The sequence below is a fragment of the Pollicipes pollicipes genome, unplaced genomic scaffold, assembly GCF_011947565.3.
Source record: "Pollicipes pollicipes isolate AB1234 unplaced genomic scaffold, Ppol_2.1 Scaffold_5724;HRSCAF=6776_pilon_pilon_pilon, whole genome shotgun sequence".
Lineage (NCBI taxonomy): Eukaryota > Metazoa > Arthropoda > Thecostraca > Pollicipedomorpha > Pollicipedidae > Pollicipes > Pollicipes pollicipes.
In genome coordinates, this window is record NW_023596746.1 from 46,135,325 (window position 1) to 46,150,577 (window position 15,253).

The 15,253-nt window shown below is 55.8% G+C and overlaps 1 protein-coding gene and 1 long non-coding RNA gene across 2 annotated transcripts; both read right to left on the bottom strand.

The window, feature by feature from the left end:
• Window positions 1–8,162: 8,162 nt before the first annotated feature.
• On the bottom strand, window positions 8,163–9,691 carry LOC119103389 (uncharacterized). Its single transcript, XR_005094752.1, has 3 exons — window positions 9,577–9,691; window positions 8,844–8,956; window positions 8,163–8,380 (listed from the first exon to the last, which is right to left on the bottom strand). It is a non-coding gene; the product is annotated as an uncharacterized LOC119103389 (long non-coding RNA).
• A 38-nt stretch (window positions 9,692–9,729) lies between these two features.
• LOC119103114 (uncharacterized) lies at window positions 9,730–13,865 on the bottom strand (the record flags this gene model as incomplete). The annotated part of the gene is given in 3 exon segments (XM_037226566.1): window positions 9,730–9,745; window positions 9,793–10,259; window positions 10,783–13,865. Coding segments are annotated over 3 exon segments (3,566 nt in total), but the record flags the coding sequence as incomplete, so codon positions are not given.
• Between the last annotated feature and the right edge of the window lie 1,388 nt (window positions 13,866–15,253).

Consider the following 15,253-nt stretch of genomic DNA (forward strand, 5'->3'; position numbering starts at 1 on the left):
CTCTCGACCTGACACTGCGACCCCGTCCGGAGGCGCACCCGCAGCGCTCGCGCGACCGTCCAGCCGAGCCGTCCAGCCGTGCCTGGCGTGCGACGACCGGCACGTGTAGTCGTGACGCGTCACGTTTTGTGACGCAAACAGCGGTGCCGTCCGTCATTTCCGGCTGGCGCCGCAAACAGCGCGCTATGCCGTGGTAGTGCCGGCCGACCGGTATCCGGCGCGGCAGGTGATGAGCGCGACCGGGCGGTGCCAGCGCACCGGCGGTCCTGATTGTAGCCCGGCACGCCCCATCCCCCCTCCCCATCCCCACGCCCGCCTGGTGCCCTCATCTCCGCCGGAACGCAACAATGGCCCACCGGGAAAACCGAATGGCAAAACGCTCCGCAGACTCAATGGGAGCCGGGCCGGATCCGGAGCGGGTTCAATCGGGCGTTCTCGCCGCCGGGTGTGTTGTCATGGCCACTGCTGGGAGCTATAGGAACGACCTCACGAGCGGGGTCACGTAGAGGTCCGAGGTGGATCCATCTGGCCTCAGGGCACAGGGAGTTAACAGAAGCCGTCCAATGCCAAGTGCATTCTCGGCGTACAAGAAACGTGGATCGTTGAATGAACTAGCTAAATAAGACACCATTAGATAGCTAGACATCAAAGAGAACTAGCTTAAAACCATATCACATCGATGCCGATTTAAAATACATGCTTAACCTAGAAAACATTTTGACAACAGTGCGAACGAATACCACACACACACGATACACACGATAACTTCTCCACGATTTGTGCCTTGCGATACCAAAAACAACGAGCCAACGAGCTAAAAGCTAGCGAGCTAAAAGCTAACGAGCTAACGGGCTAACGAGCTGATACAGCAAAGCCAACGAGCTAAACACAGTTTTTGTTTTCCGTGGCAGAAAATACTTAGAACGCTATTTGGATGCTAAACTTCCCGCAAGTTTCAGACAGCGTATTGAACACCTTTACGCGTATCTTTGCCCTATCTGTCCGCATTGTTACGCTTTGATGAACGGGAACTACGTCGGGTGGACCAATGATACACTAACACATAAATATAGCCATATTCACGTAAAGAACAAACACCACCATCAGGCCGTGGGCACACTGCGGTCGGAGAGACTCCGCGGACAGGAGGCGGAATGTGCAGCGAAAATGCATCTTGTGAAGCGTCCGTTGCTCTGTATTTTGGAGCGCCACTGAACTGTTTTGGAAAGGATTGCAGCATTCTGTACCGTTCATCCCATGGCGCAGTGTCGCAAAATCAGTTGTGGAGTCTCAGTTCAGGGTCGAACGTTCTGAATTCGGTTTTGCCGAAATACGATTTTCCCCGGATTTCGTCCGTTCGTTCCCATTTTGAGAAAACCGAACATTTTTCGCAAATTTCCATATCATTGGTTTCCTTCTTTGTTTCAATGCCATGAGGGGTTAAGGCCGGGCAAAATATTGAATTAACCAGCGATTCCCATCTATGATAATTAACGTTCCGTCAACGAAAACTCATCTAAGTCGTGATGCACTGTTTGACATAAGTTATTTAGAAACTCGTATTTCCCGTAGTTTAGCACGATAATGATGTCTCGGGCTGGGAGAGCTGAACTCAAAAATGGCGAGGTCGCTGGGGGCTGAGCGAGGGCAGGCCTCTCCATCTGAGCGCGTTCGTAGCTTTTGCCAACAGCGCTGGGCGTCCCCTTCAGACAGGATCAGCGCGTCGCCACTCAGTGGCGTGCGGGGAGTTTCAGTAGATCAGCGTCAGCTGTCCGGATTTACCCGATGGGGTAGCCTTCAACGGCGCGTTGAAGGGATTCCAGGAGAATGCCGGCCCCCGCTTATCAAATTATTAGACGCATTGATGTGCATATGAACTGATGTCAGTCATCAGCAAGAAGAAATGCACACGCATAGCTACAGGAATTAAATATTGGACAATGATATATTGGACAGTGATACCCAACAGAAGCAATTTCATTTGCCTACAGCAAACTCAAACTGTTTTCCAACGTAATGCTTGATCTGTTCCCCTATTGCGGCATCCTGAACAAGCCCCTGTTAGCCCTGTTGATGAGGCATTGTCGCGCGGTACGCGAGGGTTCTGGCTTCAATCGCCGGACTTGCCTGTTACCTGTTATCCTACCTGTTACTTGTTACCCTGCCTGTTACCTGTTACCCTGCCTGTTACCTGTTACCCTGCCTGTTACCTGTTACCTTGCATGTTACCTTTTACCCTGCCTGTTCCCTATTACCTGTTACTCTGCCTGTTACCTGTTACCTAGCCTGTTACCTGCTACCCTACCTGTTTCCTGTTACCTAGCCTGTTACCTGTTACCTTGCCTGTTACCTGCTATTTTGCCTGTTACCTGTTACTCTGTCTGTCACCTGTTACCCTGCCTGCAACCCGGTACCTTGCCTGGTGCCTGTTACTCTGCCTGTTACCTGTTACCTTGTCTGTTACCTGTTACTCTGCCCGTTACCTGTTACTCTGCCTGTAACCTGTTACCCTGCCTGTTACCTGTTACCCTGCCTGTTACCTGTTACCCTGGCGCCCCAACCAGCAGCCGGCATTCGACCTCAGCACAGCGCCCCATGCTTCAGCTGGCTCAGGGATTAAGTTGAGCTGTGACGCGAATTTCTCGTCAAGCAAGGGGGGCCAACATTTAAGGCAAAACACCAAGAGACTGTTTTGAATGTCATGCTCCTTATACCTCAGGTCATCAGCGCTATCCTGGTTTTCTGGAATGGAACCTATGACATGCGTCGGGGTCTCGGTTCTGCAATTTTCGATTTCAAGATCGAGCATTTTTCTAGAATTTTCGAGGGTTGACATGAACCGCCAGATTCCCATTCAGTTATACGCATGACGGACGTGGCGTTGCCACACAAATTTCTGAATGATTTGTGGATTAAGGAAAAATCATGTCACGGGTAAATCGCAATAACCCGCACATAATGTCAGCGATTTTTAAGCTACTAGTCAAATCTAACGCCCCGAGGATATCGACCGGAGGGATAAACTGAAATACAATGCCCCTAAGGCTCAGACATCTCCTGATTTGCATACGCCGTTCATTTCTATTCGTTGGTTCTTTCTCAAGATGCGTGGTCCGCATAGTAAGGTGTCCATTCGGGGTGGTGGCGTTATTATGCTTTGTATCTCGATGTTTATGCCGTGAATATTAAACTTGGGGCCTATGCAAACCAGGTATGCACCACCTGTGTACCACGACTGCTTCGCGGTAGACGATGGTGTCCATACAACGCAGTGAGATGAAGCTCCAGGAGGAATCACATAACTAACCGTTTTGTTCCTTTGGCATGCAGTAAAGGTGGTCAAAAATCTGCTTCCGTTGGTCATAACTTTTTATCTTCTTTTCATTTGTTATGCAAATTAAAATATAAATTTCAACAAGTAGACCAAATTTATTTCTGATTGGGAAAAAACAATCATGTCAAACGCTTCTTGATTAATTGTATGTTTGTGTTAGTTAACATTGTACTGGCTTCACCTGTTGAAGATATGCAAAATTTAAGCTAATAACCACTAATAATCAGTATGCGGTCCCCGGTTCCGACGGGCTAATTGGTAACCACTATTATGTTCGGTTCTGCAGACTTGTACAATATAGCAGAATGCTCGAAATATTTGAAATATTCCGAATAAGAGCATCACGTCAGGCATTCCAACACATCTTCACCGGCGGCCAAACCATCAGAAGCGCCATTCGGCCGGCAGCCCGCGAGTGCGTCCCCTGGCCGGCGACCCGCGAGTACGTCCCCTGGCCGGCGACCCACAAGTACGTTCCCTGGCCGGCGACCCGCGAGTACGTCCCCTGGCCGGCGACCCGCGAATACGTCCCCTGGCCGGCGACCCGCGAGTATGTCCCCGCTGCCGCAGCGTGCCACCCAGCCGGGATCAGAGGCCGGCCGCCAGCGGTGTGAGCGTAGCGTCGCGAGTCGGCCGGAGGTCCTCAGCTGCGAAGCGTCTCGTCCCGCAGCTAGTACACGCTGAAGTCACGCCTGGACGTTTAAGTGAGTACTGCTGCGCGGCATGGTGGCGTCCCACTGTTATTCGGGTGTCAGGAGCACGCAGCTTTGTGTTCTGATTCGAGGCCGCTGAATGGTGGAAATGTGCAACTGGACACTGTAGACGCCTTTCCAGCGATACTTCTGAAGCCTTTGAAACCTTATATGACGCGAGTGTATTTGAAATTTCCGTACACTTCACTAAATACTATGCAAGCAGCTTAATACACAATGGCGTACACGTGTTTCACCGCCTCCATCTAAAATAGCATTCAGGTTGGGATCGCTATTCACTTAGGACACACACATTCACACACACGCGTGACGAGTGCCGCGAGAGGGAACAAAGCCTCATTGCCTCGGAGGGCTCGGATCCGGGCGGGGCGCCAACTCAGGCGGAACCGGAGCCGGCGCGGAGTCGGAGAGGGCATGTGCTCAGGTCAGCACGGGGTCAGGTTTCGTCAATGCGTGCTAACTCAGGAGCAGCCGTTAACGAGCCTTGGGTGGCTAACTCAGGAGCAGCCGTTGGCGGACCTTGGGCGGCTGACTCAGGAGCAGCCGGTGGCGGACCTTGAGCGGGTCGCCCTGGCGTCGCGGTTGGCGCGCAGCAGCGCTTCGATGCTGCGGTGCAGGTGTTCACTGACGCTGGGGCCGCGCCAGGCCGGCACCACTATCGTCACGATGCCGGGCAGGGGCCGGGGCGCCGCTGGGGCGGGACGCTTCCCCGGGCGTCGGGCCCTCTCCGCAGACTGCGGAGGGACGCCGGTGCTGCCGTCCACGGTGTCGCCTCGAGCTCCGCTAGACCTGCAGCCAGGCTTCCTATCTCTGCCAGGCCTCGCGCGGACGTCTGCGGGCTTCCCGGCGGGCTTCCGGTCGTGCATGCAGCTCTGACCAGCGTCCCGATCCCCTGCGGTCCTCCGGCTGACTCTACCGCTCGGTTCGCACTGCCTGATGTCGCCTGCACGCGCTCTGGACTGCATGCTGACCATTCCACCCACAACAGCTTGCTCGCTATCCTTATCTTCTGTTCTCGTCTCTCGATTGGTCGCCCCTGCTCGAATCCCTTTCCTGGTGTTTTGATCTTCCCTCCCGTTTCCCTTGGTAATTCCGTCTCCCGTTGGTTCCGAACTGGTGTTGCCTTCTCTCGTGGATTCTGAACTGGTCTTCCCTTTCGGCATGGACTCATAGCTTTTTTGTCCGTCTCCCGTGGAGTCATAGCTCTCTCTTGCTTTTCTCCTTGTCTCTGGGCAGGCACTCCCGACTTTTCCAGACCGCGGACTGTCCCTGGGTGCTCTCATGGGTTTCTGGCCGACTCTTTCTGCTGCTCTGGGCACGTGGATGGCCTTCCTGTCCCTTTTGGGCTCGGAGCTGGCTCCTCCGCCTTTCCCTATCTTCTGACTGGCTTCTGATGGGCAGCCTCCTCTTGGTTGCCGGTCGATTCGACTCGAAATCGAGACTGATCCGATGTTGGAGAGGGCAAGGGTTGGAGTCAGGTCATCATGGTGACTGGCAGTTAATGCAGGGTCGGTAGTAGTGGTCGCCGAGCCGCTCTGGGTGACAAAGGCGGTTAACTGCGGAATGGTTGGCGGAGAGTTGAAAGTGGACTCCGAGTCGCTCTGGGAGACAACGGTAGTACGTCCTAGGATCGCCTGGAGGACCAAGAAACGGACGAGTGACACCACGCCAGCCTATTACGTCACTAGCGTTGACGTGATGATGTTGATGGGTGATGACGATCCGAATCTATACTGCTTCCTGATTCAACCATATATTTGCCTCTCCAGTAACGTAACCATCAACTCGTCTTTGATGATTACTTGTCATCAAGCCATCAATCAATCACGCAAGAAGTAACGTGACTGCAGTTGTTCTTCGTTGCCATTACGCCGCAGGCATATTTCGATTATGAAATCAATTTGTGGGAAAATCAGTCACTATTCCTTCTTCGGCCTTAACAGACCCTTTCAAGAAACTGATAAGTCCAGCCGAGTATACGAAAACCCACGGCAGCTAGGCTGCTCGGTCCTCTTCCAACTCAGTTGAACTGAACGGAGAGCTGAGACCAGAGTTCATGATTTTTCGGGAACAATAACCAAAAGTTCCATGCTATATCAAGATAAGGTCCAAGACGTTCGTCTCACCTTTACGGCTTCCTCAGTGTCAGTTTTGGAACATAAAAGCATTTCACAAGCTAGCGAAATCCCAAATCGCTTTTGTTTATGTCTTGGACAGTCTTATTGGAAAGAAGCATCGGTTCCGAATGATTGTGGGTAGCTGAGTCATTGGACCGACATACGAGTACATACACACCATAGCTCACAAGTGACGAGCGTACACCATAGGTGAACGACATACGGGACAGGGATGCCACAAAAGGTTGATTCTAGTAGTGCGGAGAGCCTTTATGGCAGCCACGTCTTTGCAAGTGCGCAAAAATGTTAGGGTGAGTTTTTCCGATAAGATGGAATTCGTGGGGTGTTTGGTAAAATGCTGTCACTGAGAGTGGTCTCAAAAGCTTTGTTTTTCTCGTCTCAGAGATGTTCATTCTATCTTGTCCGTATCTGCCGCGTTGTCTCACCAATGTAGGATGATCTTTTATCAGGGGTCCACAATTGGCAAGTTGTATGGTAGGTGGCATTGAGCGTGGTGCACCTTCCCACGACGTCCACCTGGCGGGCGTCAAGAGTGCGGTTGCCAGCGAGGTCAAGGACAGGCCGGACAGATCGGTACCAGTACCAACCAACGTCTGTCCAGTTTTATGCCACAGGAACAGAAAGGCCCAATGGACGTATTTTTGCGTTGGCTGAGTGAGACAACGCGTCAGGTACGAACAAGATAGAATTATTATCTCCGAAACGTGAGAACAAAGCTTCTAAGACTCCGCTCAGTGATGGCGTCCTAAAACAATACCCCACGGTCCTATCTCACCGGGAAGACTCGCCCCAATATTGCTGCTCACTTGCCAAGATATGGCTGCCATAAAGACTGCTGATTCGATGGCCATGCGTCACTGCAAACCGAACCTGAACACATGTGCTTCATCGTGGCCGCTTGTGCCAACATATTTTTCCATTGAGATTGTTCTGGGTGTACAGCACATGCGATGTATAATTTTACGAGTTTGTGATATGTTTTAATGTTTAATCTGGCACTGATTAGGCCCTAAAGGTGAGACGTGTGTCCTGTTTTAGGTCCAATTTCAATAAGGCATGATCTTTTGTTTACTGTTTTTTTGTTATAAATAATCTACTCCAGCTAGCTAGGGTGTCCCCACACAGCGTTATGGATTAAGCACTGATCAAATTATAAACTAACTGATCAAATTAAACTAAAGCTTAATCCATAACTTCGTTATGGATTAAGCTTTAGTTTAACGCGGACAAAACAAGGTTTTCCACAATGTATTCTCAACAGCGGTGCTTAGTCTCGAAACACTATCCACAACCCCCAGGACCGCCAGGCGGTTCCTGCATGCCATTCAGCTGGGGTCGGCTGCTGCCTGACATGCCAAGTCCTATCACAAAGCTAACAAGCTGCTCTCGATCTACGCCAAATCAGCATAGACGACACATCGCCGAAAGCCTCGCGGAGATCATAAAACTACCATGGAGCACGAACTACATTGACCTAGTAAATAAGCTTAAATTTGCTCTCAAACGAAAACTAACCTCCCGCCAGGCTGTAAAAAACATTGGTGACCGATCATAAGGGGGGAAGTGTCACGGACATCATGCCCCAGCTGTGGCACTGTCCAAGCCTTGGGCACGTATAGGACTCGGTGCAATGCTCACTGCGCAAAACTCAGGCTACTCTATCATACCTGCATAAAATTCTCTACATCCAAAGCTACAGTTCAGCTTATGGCGACCACTGGGTGCCAGAGGCCGAGCGCCATCTGTGAGCGGAGCAGGGGTGAGCGGCACCGCTGCTCCCGGAGGCCTGCCGCGGCGCGCCGCTCGGCCGGCCCAGGCGGTCCAACGCCAGGGGGCACTAGCTGCCGAGCCGCAGCCAAGGCGCTCTGGGCGGCGGAGATTAACAAGACAGGCCTCGAACACGACGGCGCGCCAGTGAGCGGCGTAACCGGCCGGCTGCACAGGTGTCGCCACCGGCGCCCGGCCTCGTCGCCGCCGCCCACCGCCAGATGGCCCGGCGGGCGCGTGCCGCCCGGGCGAGGGCGCTGCGCTGCACCCTGGCATGCGGCTGAGGCGGGACGGGTCTGCCGGAAGGTGCGCGTCAGCTGACTACATGGCTGCGGTCTGAGGGACGTGCGCGGGACCAGCGCCCTCTGGTGGACGGCTCACTGTTGCCAGCACGAACGGCCGCTGCCGGGCCAGAATGTTCAGCTTCCCTGGAACGGTGGCAGGACGCTAATCATTGGCTACCACCACGGAATAGGCCGTTTCTAGCCATATGGACACTCAATGGAGCAGTACTCCGGCACAAAAAGAGCTGTTTGGAATTCAGCTCTTTTTACAATGGGGCCATTGTTATTCTATGGTTTGCACTATATGTTTAACTCGGATTGTTTTCAGGGCACTATCATGAGATACCTCTTGATTATAAGCTTTCGCTTTAGCTTAACGTCAAATTTTAAAGTTGAATTTCTCGAGAAGGAAGCATCGTTGATGCAAAACCGGCGATATGGCCAACAGCATTTAGATAGGAGCCCCAGTATGGACATCGGGTGCGCGTTGCATATAGGCATGAACCACGTGACTAGTTCGGATATGCCGAACTGACTTCGATTGCAGCGAAGTCGACGTTCTCCGTCTGTCATCCGACTAGGAGCCCGGGCTGGGAACGGTACCCACCTGATCTTGGCGGGTGCATGGTCTGTCGAGTGCTTCTTGTCGAGGTCGCTGAAGAGCTGATTACTTCAGTTCCCTCCTCTCTAACCGGGTGACTTGGCCATAACTTCGGCAAACTAAAACATGTATTCATATCATGACAACATAAGCGACCAATACGAGATGACAAATACAGCAACATTGCGATGTGAAATATATGCATTTGGCGTTCCGATGATAATGTTTGCATTTGTTATATCCTGATAATAAAAAACATTAATTTAACATAATTTAAAACGCACGCCGAAGTAAGTACAAAGCGTTACCACGCCACTTAAGCACAAAAATGGTAGCAGACGTCATAAGGCTGTGATAATACCACACCAGGTACGCCAATTACCCACCATATAATCAGCCAGTTTGCACCGCCCTCTGGGGGCACGCTGCCCCCAGAGGGCAGTGCAGCGCTGGGCACTTCGACTCGCCTCTTGACCAGCAGCGTCACGCTCGTCGACTCACCGTTTGACCAGCGGCGTCACGCTCATCGTCTCGCCGTTTGACCAGCGGCGTCACGCTCGTCGACTCACCGTTTGACCAGAGACGTCACGCCTTTCGACTCACCGTTTGACCAGCGACGTCACGCCTTTCGACTCACCGTTTGACCAGAGACGTCACGCCTTTCGACTCACCGTTTGACCAGCGACGTCACGCCTTTCGACTCACCGTTTGACCAGCGACGTCACGCCTTTCGACTCACCGTTTGGCCAGCGGCGTCACGCCGCAACGGTCCTGAGCGGCGGCTGGCCGACGCCGGTCGGCCACGGGGCTGAGGTGTCGCAGCAGGCGGCTAAGGTGCGCCACCAGCCGAGGTGAGCCGGCGCACCGGTCGCCGCCCTCCCAGCCGGCGCGGCTAGCGGGAGCCGGCGCTTCCCGCGGCCGAACGGTGACGCCCCGCCGCGGGGCGTCACCGGACGTCGAGTCGGGCGACGGACGCGGCGGCGCCGTGGTGAGGGCTGCCTCGGGTGACTCGCACCGCCGGTAGGCCTCACACGGCTGCCCGCCCGTCGCCACACCGTGTTGAACAGTCGCCTCTGATGTCACTTTTGTCTCCTTCTTTGGACTGTTCTTTGGGGATGTCTCCTCTCTCTTTCCCCGCTGACTGTTGTTTGGCGTTGTCTCCCGTGTCTCTGTCCGTTGGGTGACCTCTCGTGACCCCCCGGCTGCCCCCCGTTGGTCACAGGCGTACCCATCTGCTTGATCCTCCAGCGGAAGGTGGCCTTTGGTCACCGACTGCGCAACATCATCACTGTTGTTCAGCTGGCAGTACGTCTGGCTGCTAGCTAGCCCAGAGCGCTCGCCATCGCCGCGTTTTTCTCGGTGTTCCTCGAGAGCTTCCATGGCCTTCTCAGGCGCCCTTGGCGGTGAAGTCGGAACAGTGTCCTATACATAAAACAGACAGAACGAAGTAAGCAGCATATCCTGATGTTTCTTTCTCACGAGAAAATGAAAGGATTCTAGAAACAAGCTCATTTTCCTCTAGGCATATATCGGTTACGACTAAAAATATAGGTGCGAAATGACAATATATTTGTTAAATCACACCAACCTTCATCGCGCACAATTATATCTTATTTCAAACGACAAACATTCTTGATGCAAGGGCATGCGACGAGCACAACCAGCACCAATACGGATGTTAAGCGTGGAGGCAAGACTCGTGCTCCATCGTGCCGCTCTGCAGTTTTTATCTTACGATGTTGTATAACGCGAGCATTGTTCGTCTCAAATCCACTGGCGAAATTTTTGCCCCGCCCAGATTCTAAGCAGTCTGGACGGGGCAAAAACTTTACGAAACTTTTCACGGTAGTGTGCCAACACCACTCCAGATATCAGCAGCGAACCGGTGGCCTCTGACTCGACACACGGCACAAGGCCGATTACGTGGACGCGGCGATGGCCTCACCTGCATACTTCTCTGTGTGTGACGCTGTGTGCTACGGTCGATCTGACGGTCGATCTGACGGTCAATCTGACGGTCAATCTGACGGTCAATCTGACGGTCTGCCTCCTCAGTGCTCACATCTTCATCCTCCTCCCGCTGCTTGGGTTCCTCTGGGGCTAATTCGTCCGCTTCGTAACGCAAACACTCAGCGCAGATGTCACCGAAGCTGCGAGAGATGACCTCCAGAGCCTGCTCAACACTGGGGTCCGAGGACCTCCTGCTATCGGTGACGACAGTTGTGTCGTCCCTCGCCGCGCCGCCTTCCACCTCCACCGGGCTGCACTTCTGCGCCGTGTTGTGGCCGGTGTCCGCTGCTTCGAAACGACTCCGGTCTTCATAACACTCCGCTCCTGCCGACATCTGCTGTTTTGCTTCACTGTTTGTTCGACATTTCACCTGATTGACGGAATCGGACGTTGTAACATTTGATGTCAGCTTTGTAGCCGCGTTTGACTGCGTCCGAGGTTTGCAATGCATGGCGCCTCGTTCACGCGCCTGCAGCGGGGCGAGAGGTGCGTCCTCGCTGATGGGCGACAGAACGTCTGAGCCAGACACGAAGCCGTCCATCTCTTCAGTAATCTCCTCGATGTCAGAGAGAGGCAGTGTCTTCTCCGTCCTAGGCCAGGCGGTGTCGGCAATATCCGGCGCCAGGTCGGGCGCCACCTCGTCTTCCAGCTCGGGCAGCGCGCCCAGCAGCGAGCTCTGGCTGTCGCCGCTGGACGGCGCCAGTGTGGCGTCGTCCAGCCCCGAGCGCGAGTCGAGCTCCGATGCCGACGCCGAGGTGGCCAGCGAGCCCGACGACATGAAGTTGTGCTTGCTGGATGGCGTGGCTGGCGACGCGTCTTCGGGCGGATCCCGCAGTGGCGGCCCGCCCGCCTCCCACAGCGCTGCCAGATCGCGGACGCGCGGCGCGGCGGCGTCCAGTGGGGCTCGTGCCGCCTCACCGGCCCGCGCCGGCTCACCCTCGGCTGCCCTCTCGAACGCGGCCCTCTTCTTGGCTACCAGCTGGCCGTAGGGCCGCCGGCTGCGCTGGCACGGCACGAAGCCTTGCCTCACGTCCCAGGTGAGGTTGCAGCTGGTGCCGTAGCGCTGCAGCAGCGCCGGCGAGCCGGCAGACGCGACGGCGGCGGCGGCGTCGTCCCGGCGGAAGGTGGGCAGCACCTCTTCGCTCTTGCAAGTCAACAGCTCGTCGGCGGGGCACAGCTGTCTGTCCGACTGGTCCAGAGAGCTCGGAATGGAGCCCGTCTTCCTGGCCAGGCTGGAAAAGCTGCTGGACACCGCCGACGACAGCATCTTCTTCGTGTGCTTTTCGAGAAGCTCGTCGCTGCGCGACATGTAGGCCGAGTCTTCCAGTTCGTTTAGGTCGTCGTGGTGGCCATCAAATACGAGCATCGTGTCACTTCCGGTATCGCGTCCGTCTTCCGCACCGGTAAGACAGCATGAGTCAGATGTCATTGAGCTCAACGTAGCTTCCAAATGAGGAGGCAGTGGCATTGCCACTGCATGTACCGAGAGAACGTGCACTGATCTGTTCTCTGGGTTCTCTGGTCCTCTGTTCTCTGCAAATCCACTGCACCGTCTACCGGAGCTATCAGACCCTCTACTCCCACTCATGCATACTTCACCATGCCTATCCTTCCCACACGGCAGCTGCTCTGCACTATTCTGGACGCTACCGACGAGCACATCACACGTTTCAACAGCAGCATCAGAGCCCGCCGGCGGTTCAGCGGATGCAGTTGCCGACTCCGGATGTGACATTAGACCGGAAGAGGTTGTGCCAGCAATCCCGACGGTCTTGCCGCCCTCGGCAGAGTCGTCGGTCGAACAGATCTTGTAGAAATAAGGTACACTATCGCCTGCCATCTCACAGGACATTGTAAGTGACAGCTCTTCCACCGCCGAATCCACAGAGGCGTTGAACTCGTCTTTGAACGGGGCACCCCCAGCCCCGTCGTCGAAAGCTTGCACGGGTTTCACTGGCATTCTATCAAAATGTATGAAATCAGCTGGCCTTGCTGGCACTTCGACGTTGCCACGGCTACTTGGCTTGGCTCCGGAGATTCCCGTCATTGGAACAGAGCGCGCGTCGCCGTGCGGTACTCCAGCATCGGGCGTCCAGCTGTGCGGAGACGGATGCGTCGGTGACGCCGGGGACTCCTGCGGTCCCGAGCGCAGAGTACGGCTCCTGGCGAGAGCGACTCCTGGTGTCGACTCCTGATGGCAAGAGGCCGGCTGGCCCGCCCGGTCAGGCGTCGGTGACGAGTTCTCCTGACCCAGCCGCGTACACGGCGGCAGACGCTGGCTCGGCCCCGTCGGCGAAAGGTCATCCTCGTCGGCGAACTTCATGGACGGGCTCGGATGGAGACCGCACCGTCCTCCCCTGGCCGTCGTGACCTCCGGCACCTCCGCGGCCTCGGTGACGGAGGGGCGGCGGACGGGCGCGCCCACCAGCTCCGGGTAATCCTCCTCGATCCTGCCGTCCAGGTAGGGGTTGTACTGCGGCCGACGGCGCGGCGGCGGCGGCGGAGCGCGGCGGTACCGCATGACCCTGACGCAGCCATACGAGACGCGCTTGTGCGTCGCGCCCGCAGGCGCCGGCGGAGGCGACGCAGCGTCCGAGCTGCTCTCGTCCAGGTCGAACGTCTCGTACACGCCGTCGGCGCTGTTGGTCGACTGCACGTCAAACAACACCTTCTGGCGCTTCTTGACGAAGTCGGCGATCGTCATGTCGCTCTCGCGCTCGAAGACAGGCGTCACGCGGTCGCGCTCGCCTGGCGGCACGCTCAGGCTGTCCAGGTACTGCGAACACTTGACGGCCGGACTGACCCGCTTCAGCTTGAGAGGCCGCGGCCGTGCCGGCAGCCCGAACAGCCGGGTGCGCAACGTGTCGGGCCGCAGCCGCTTCTGCGGCCGGTGTGCGCTCTCCCCGCTCTCTGAGCCGCCGCCGAGCCGGGAGACGTCCGCCGGAGGCGAGTTGCTGCGCCGGCGGCTTCGATCCGCCAGCTCCGCCCCGCCTGACGGCGGCTTCAGGTCCTCGAACTGAAATCGGAGAGGTGTCGCATCAGCCTGCCAGTGGAGCGCTGCGTCAGCTTGCCAGTGGAGCGCTGCGTCAGCCTGCGAGTGGAGCGTTGCGCCAGCCTGTCAGGGGAGTGCTGCGCCAGCCTGTCAGGGGAGTGCTGCGCCAGCCTGCCAGTGGAGCGCTGCGCCGGCCTGCCAGTGGATCGCTGCGCCAGCCTGTCAGGGGAGTGCTGCGCCGGCCTGCCAGTGGAGCGCTGCGTCAGCCTGCGAGTGGAGCGTTGCGCCAGCCTGTCAGGGGAGTGCTGCGCCAGCCTGTTAGGGGAGTGCTGCGCCAGCCTGTCAGGGGAGTGCTGCGTCAGCCTGCCAGTGGAGCGCTGCGTCAGCCTGCCAGTGGATCGCTGCGCCAGCCTGCCAGTGGAGCGCTGCGCCGGCCTGCCAGTGGAGCGCTGCGCCAGCCTGCCAGTGGAGCGGTGCGCCAGCCTGCCAGTGGAGCGCTGCGCCGGCCTGTCAGGGGAGTGCTGCGCCGGCCTGCCAGGGGAGTGCTGCGTCAGCCTGCCAGTGGATCGCTGCGTCAGCCTGCCAGTGGAGCGCTGCGTCAGCCTGCCAGGAGAACGGGCCAGTGCAATCCAGTTGAAGCAACGCTGATCAGTATGTCAGCCGCGGGTTTACAGCTCAGTTGTACACAATCGCAAACAATAGCCGGAGACATGCTGTCTTGTGTGTCCTGAAGCAGGTACGCAGCCAAAGTCTTCGACCAACACAAGAGGCTCACTGTCGTTCGACGGCCTATCTCTGTTTCTGTTCACCAAATAAATCCCTGGGCGACTCAAGGCTCCTTGCCGACACAGGATCCCCTGGTAGGTGCTGTGGATCCCTGATAGATATTGGGGCCCTCATTGTCTCTCGACCAGAGCACGGGGCATTCTGACTGACAACTGTAGGCTCTGGTCTCGTCCCTGCTTGCAAAATGAGTCCCAGGCCGATTGCTCGATCATTTTTAATCATTCATGATCTGTTGCTGTTTGCTCCTTATTGCGGATATCTGCAACACAGGTCTTCATATGGATATCCTTATCACGGGGAATTTATGAGCACGCCCGCCTTTACACTAGTCACAACCGTTCCAAACCCATTGTGAATATACATAACAAACGAGTCTTATCGCGCTGTTCTGAGTTAATTACGAGCACGGCGACTGTAATAATCACAGGAGTTGATGGATCGTGTGTTGATACAATATAATATTGGGTACTTTGTGGCTCATCACGTATGCACGTCATGACATCGACCACACCCCAGCTGCCATTAATGCGTTTGACGCCTCAATCCCGTTATTCCATGCCTGCTGGCCTATGCTGGCCACGGAATACGAATTAGCCTAGCCATCTCCAGCCCACGATGCCAGTCAGGT